General features: G+C 34.2%; 1 protein-coding gene across 2 annotated transcripts in view; it reads right to left on the bottom strand.

Annotated features, from left to right (window-relative positions):
• Window positions 1–214: 214 nt before the first annotated feature.
• The window catches only part of LRRC40 (leucine rich repeat containing 40), a 46,283-nt gene continuing 40,497 nt past the window's right edge, over window positions 215–6,000 (bottom strand). The window contains exons 13-15 of one of the 2 annotated variants that reach the window (XM_049617015.1): window positions 5,731–5,808; window positions 3,000–3,185; window positions 215–789 (exon numbers count right to left, since the gene is read on the bottom strand). In XM_049617015.1, coding sequence (XP_049472972.1) covers window positions 684–789; window positions 3,000–3,185; window positions 5,731–5,808 — 370 coding nt within the window. In that variant the 3' untranslated portion in view covers window positions 215–683. Of the gene's footprint in view, window positions 790–2,999; window positions 3,186–4,198; window positions 5,809–6,000 lie in introns of those variants that run through there. The other variant, XR_007454764.1, reaches the window with a different exon arrangement.

Here is a 6,000-nt window from a genome sequence, read left to right as displayed (position 1 = left end):
TTACCAAGATATCATAAAAAATAGACATACTGTATATTAATACATGCATTTCATTGCAAGTTTTAAATTCAAAATTGTGAGAAAAATTATAACACTTTTACTGTTTTCTCTACCAGTAACTACACTTCATGTAGCATTTCTGACAAAATGGTTTCATAAGATATGGGGAAAAGGCTAGAAAAGAAACATTTCAACTAGATTAAAACAAAAACAAGACAGTGAATATTAATTTAAAACTTATACCAAGACTAACCGTATCACATAAGTCTTATCATGGGTAAGAAAAAGTCATTTTTTTAAACACCAAAGAACAGTTTTGAAAAAAATTCAATCCAATTTTATATCTAACAAAAAGGTAGACATTAGATGGTCATATTCAAATTCATTGGTCACATTATATGTAACACAATGAGAAATGGGGAGAAAAAACCCACTTCTACAAAAATGTTTTATCATTATAAAAATATTAAACTACATTAAATAAAAATTCACATCTGAAGAAACTGCTATCTTATAAGGAATGAAAGTAAGATAAATCTTATGCAAAACAATCAGAATAAATGCATTAACACTGTATGTGGTTATCACAATTATAAATGCACACGATACCTTAGAAAAACATTACTTATCAATGTTAAGAAGTCTAAGAATGAACATGATCAAGATTATACAACAACTCCAATTTAAGTAGGAATCCGGTCTCTCAAATATTCCAGAATAGCAGCTGTTCCTTTCATTAATATGGCTGCTCGAGGAACACGGAATGGATTTCCATCTAGCAGTAATGTTCTAAACAAAAGAGAGAATTAAGAATTTCAACATTTTCCATCAGGAAGGCTTTTATTCTAACTTCATTTGCAACTTTATAAATAAAATGTGTGTATTATTTTCTACTTGTCCCTTTTCAAATCTAAGCATTTCAATAGTTGGAATTAGAACTACAATAATAACCCAAACAACATTAACTGAACACTTATTATATGAAAGGTACTGTGTTGAGTAATTTATATTCACTGACTCTCTTAATCATCTTACAACCCTATGATCTAGACAGCATTAATATTCCTATCTAATAGATAAGGAAGCATAAATCCTGAGGAGTAAGAAAGACATATCCAAGATCATTCAGCTACTAAACAGAGGAGCTGTGACAGGAACCCCCATTTTACCCATCCTCTTCTCAATCTTATAATGATCATATACGACATGGTTCAATTATATTTACACATTAGAATGAGCATACTGACAAGTACTCATACCAAGGACTATAATAAAATCCACATATCCCACCTCCACCCTGAGAAACATTAACATGTGTCTGCTCTCCACCTCCCTTGACCAGATACACACACAAAATCTATTCACATGTTCTGAAATGAGGTTTAATTTGAGATTTGAGTGCTGTTTGATTTGTTTCTTTATATAACTAATGAAATAAATTATAAAATAAAGAGACTTTTATTTTAATTTTCAAACTTAGGTGTGTAAATAAAGTCAAACGATTCACACCTTATTATACAGTAGATCTAAATTACATCTTCAGTATTTCTATGGTCCATGGGGATTCTTTTAAAGGCTGTTTTCTTAATTTATAGAAAGGAGTTCATTACAGTCAATCCTCCTTATTCACAGACTCCTTATGCACTAACTTGCCTATCATCAAAATTTATTAGTAACCCCAAATCAATACTCATGGCACTTTCGAGGTCATTTTTGGATATTGCACAGGGCAGCAAGAAATTTGAGTCAATCAATAAGCACATTCTCAGCTGAGGTTAAACAGGTGATGTTCTCCCTTCTTGTGTCAGTTCTCATACTGTAATCAAGTGTCCTTTCTGTGGTCTAGTTAGTACAACATTTTTTGCATTTTTGTACTTTGTGTTGGTGATCTCACTGTTTAAAATTGGCCTGCCAAGTAAGGGCTCAAGTGTTGTCTAGTTTCCCTAAACACAAGAAGACTATCGTGTGCCTTACAGAGAAAATACATGTCAGATTAGCTTCATTCAGGCATGAATTATAGTATTATTTGGCCATAGTTAAATGTTAATGAATAAATAACATGAAATACAGAAACACACAGAGAACAAGGTTATGTATTGACTGGTTCATGAAAATGTGACCAGAGGCTCAAAAGAACCTAACTCGATACTTCCCCAGCAGAAATGGCTCAGTTTTCACGAATTTGGTGTTCACAGAGACTTTATAGAATACAAACTACTGCAAATGACAAGAACCAACAGTATTTTACTCTTACATTCACTAATACGAGGTACCAAAGCAGATGTCAGGGTGTCCTAGTAAAATATGCCAAGCCATCATCAGTTTCAATAAATTACTTCTGAAACATTCTGCTTAAGCACTTGGCTTTCTGTTGACATCTCAAACTCACTTTCCATTTATTTAACCAGCACTTATTGGGTGCTTACTGTGTTCTAGGCACTGGGACAACTCTTTTCTAAAGGAGGTAAAAGAAATGGTATAAATGAGTCCAAACAAATCAGGATGGAAAATCAGAGGAGGGACTAACTGCTTGGAGAAGCGAGAAAGTTTTCAAAGATGATACTTAGGTTGATTGCTGATAAAAGCAGGGTAAAGGCATTTGAGACTAAGGTAACAGCTAACACAAAGAATAAGGAAGACCATGCTGGGCTTGAAATACATGGTGACAGTCTGTAACAGATTCTGAAAAACCTTACCTGCACAACTGACATTTTTACACAGTGGAGTTTCAAGTTAGACATATATATAGTGATGACAAAAGTATCAGAAAACAGTAACTACACTATATTATACCATATAAGCAAAGCTAAAAAAAATTATATTTGCTAAAACCTGAAAAGCACAATTGGTATTCTGGATTTTGTTACCTGTTATTTTTAATACAACGTCAATCTTTTTTTACTTCAACTGTCCTACAAAAGTACCTCAATAAGAGAGAAAAAAAAATCCTTACAAATCAATAAAATCAATGGAAAACTCTAGTAGAATGGTGTAGCTACCTTAAGTTCACACAATTACCAAGCTCTGGTGGAATCTGAAGTAGGTCATTATTTTGAAGGTCCAATGTGATCAGCTTTTCCATTGCCTTCATTTTCTGAGGGTCCACAGATCCAACCTGATTGTTACTAATCAAAATTGTTTCAAGTGTGGGGATGTGATACAGAACTTCAGGTAGTATTTTGAACCTATTAAAATATGAACAGAACACCTAAATATATTGGGATCAGGGCAAAAGCATTCTTTCAAATGGATTATCTTAAGTCTGTTATCATGATGTAGTTTTCTTTAGTGTAATTCATTTTGTATTTGATATAAGTCCTCTATCCAAATTTTCAAGAAAATGAACTGATTTTGGAAATCTTGAAATATATGTTAAGTGGACAGACTTGTAACACTTTCTACTTATTGTGTAAATCCAACAATGTTTTTCTCCCATGTTTTTCTCTTCACATTTAAGAAACCGGGAAATCCTTCTGAGATTCTCTATAAAATGTCTCCATGTTAGGTATTATTCCTTAGTTCATTTTTACTTCTTATGAGACAGAATTACTGCCAATGTTTTAAGTAAATGTTAGAGATTTGTATTTTGCTTTGATGAAGCTTCCAAATGAGTGTATTCTTGGTTCTTCAAAAGATGACTGACTAACATAGCCTGCTGCTTCCTCATCCAAAGCAACACTGAAGATGCCACAAGAAAGAAGGGAAGGCTGACAGCTCTCAGCAATTAATGCAACATTATTGAGGATCTTTTGGGGGACAGTGGCTGGTTTGGTTTCAGTGTGAGATAAACTGTGTCATGGACTAGAAATGACAAGGGATGGGCTGAAGGACAGTTTTATAGTTGTGGCCTTTTTACTTCCACATACAGGCCTTCTTTTGCTGCCTTGATGTAGAAAGAGAGAAAGAAAGAAAGAAAAAGAAAGAAAGAAAGAAAGAAAGAAAGAGAAAAGAAAAGAGGAGAGACATGGAGGGAGGGAGGGAGGAAAGGGGGGAAGGGAGAGAGGAAGAAAGAAAAGATGAGAAAAGGAAAGAAAAGAAGAGAAAGACTAGCAAAGGTAAACTCAAGGCAGCTCTGAAGTTCCAGAGGGACTGGCGAGTGAATAACTAGGAGCACAGATGGACTGAACAGCCCCTAAGCGGTCTTCCTCTTTTTCCACACCAATGCATGAAGAAGCTAATTTAAAAAGGTGTAGCTCACCTGTTCACACAGAAGTTAGGTTAGCTTTTGCCATCTCCCCACAGACGTTACTTGACAGTGTGATTGACAGCTCAATAGAAAACTTAATAGAGAACTGATAGTTTGATTCACAAATAAAAATTAGCAGAGATCCAAGTAGATATATTTTTAAATAATGACAATAATGATATCATTGTTGACCTACACATGAGAAAGCATGAGCAATAATGAAGCAGACAGGACAAAAATTTAAAGAGGCAGTATTTTAGTTACATCACTGTGCCTTAGCCTCGTCAACTGCAAATGAGGAATAATAATAGTACTAAACTTACACACTTGTTATAAGGACTGAATAATTCTATTTCAGCTGGAATACAGTAAGTAAACGTTAGCTATTAATATTTAGATTGTTAGCAGAATCACTTTCATCATAGGAAACACTATGACATAGTTGTTAAGAGCCCAACTCGTGGAGGCAAACCACCTGGGCTCAAACCCCAGATTATTTACTATTTATGTGAACCTTAGGTGAGTTACTTAACTTCTAATCCTTGATTTTTAAGTGAACATGGTAATACAGAACTATAATGACAGAAACCACCTTTTCTGAGGATTAAATGCGATGTATGTACTTAGTCCTCTATCAGCACATAATAAGTTCCCATTAAATATTAGTTTCTCTTCTTTTTTAAATGACTTTATTTATTTAGAGAGACACAGAGAGAGAGAGAAGAGTGTGCAAGTGGGGAAGGAGCAGAGAGGGAGAGAGAGAATCCCAAGCAGGCTCTCTGCTATCAATGTACAGCCTGATGAGGGGCTCGAACCCACAAACCATGAGATCATGACCTAAGCCTAAATCCAAAGTTGGAGGCTTAAATGACTGAGCTACCTATGTGCCCCAATATTAGCTACTCTTAATTATTAGCAGTATCTTTATAGTGTTTGCAGAATAAAATCTATTATTTAGTATATAAATCCCTCAGAGGGCCTACTGCTTATATGCCAAACTTCATTTGTTACTTCTACTTCTCTAGCCCCTTACTTTATGGTCTGATCCATATCAAACTGCTTGACATGTCCCAAACACAAAGTGTTCTCACATTTTTGTGCCTTAGTACATGTTATTTACTCCACCTTGGATGCCCTATCCCTGTGTGTCTGGCCAACATCTAATTTTCAAGTCTTACTTTCAATGCTGTCTCCTCCACCTTCAAGCAATCTCAGGAAATACATTTACCTATGCACTGTGTTTTCCCTATAACAATTATAATTATTTATTTGCATATCTGTCTTCCTACTGGGCTGTAAGTTTCAGTTTCTTAAAATTGTTAAAAGGAACAAAATGTATACTAGACATCAGCTGTGAAAATTCTAAGAAAGCAATATCACTTTTTAATTCTAAGTAGAATAAAGTGAAAATAGACCTGAATATTTAAATAAAGTAAACACATGGGGCTGTTTTATTTGGTTCTTTCAGCTGTATTCTCTAGTAAAACCTACAAATTCTCCACAGAAAAATCCTTAGTCATGGATTAGTCGGTTCTGTCTCTCACCTGTTAAAGGAAAGATTAATTGTTTGTAGTCTTATCAGTGATTCCATTTCTTCAGGCAAAGAATTTAAAAAATTGTTCCTAAATTGGAAAAAAAAAAAAAGAGATGATTTACAAAGTTTGAAAATCTGTACAACTTTAATTTATAATTAAAGTGTTGATCAGACAAAAAAATTACGTAGCTTGGTTTCTCAGTCCTTGATCTATCTCATTAAAGCTAAGTCCTAAGAATTCTGAATTAGTCAGCTGTCTCAGGTATTTGATTTGTATGCC

This window comes from Panthera uncia, assembly GCF_023721935.1.
Source record: "Panthera uncia isolate 11264 chromosome C1 unlocalized genomic scaffold, Puncia_PCG_1.0 HiC_scaffold_4, whole genome shotgun sequence".
Lineage (NCBI taxonomy): Eukaryota > Metazoa > Chordata > Mammalia > Carnivora > Felidae > Panthera > Panthera uncia.
This window is presented reverse-complemented; position numbering and strand designations above follow the sequence as displayed.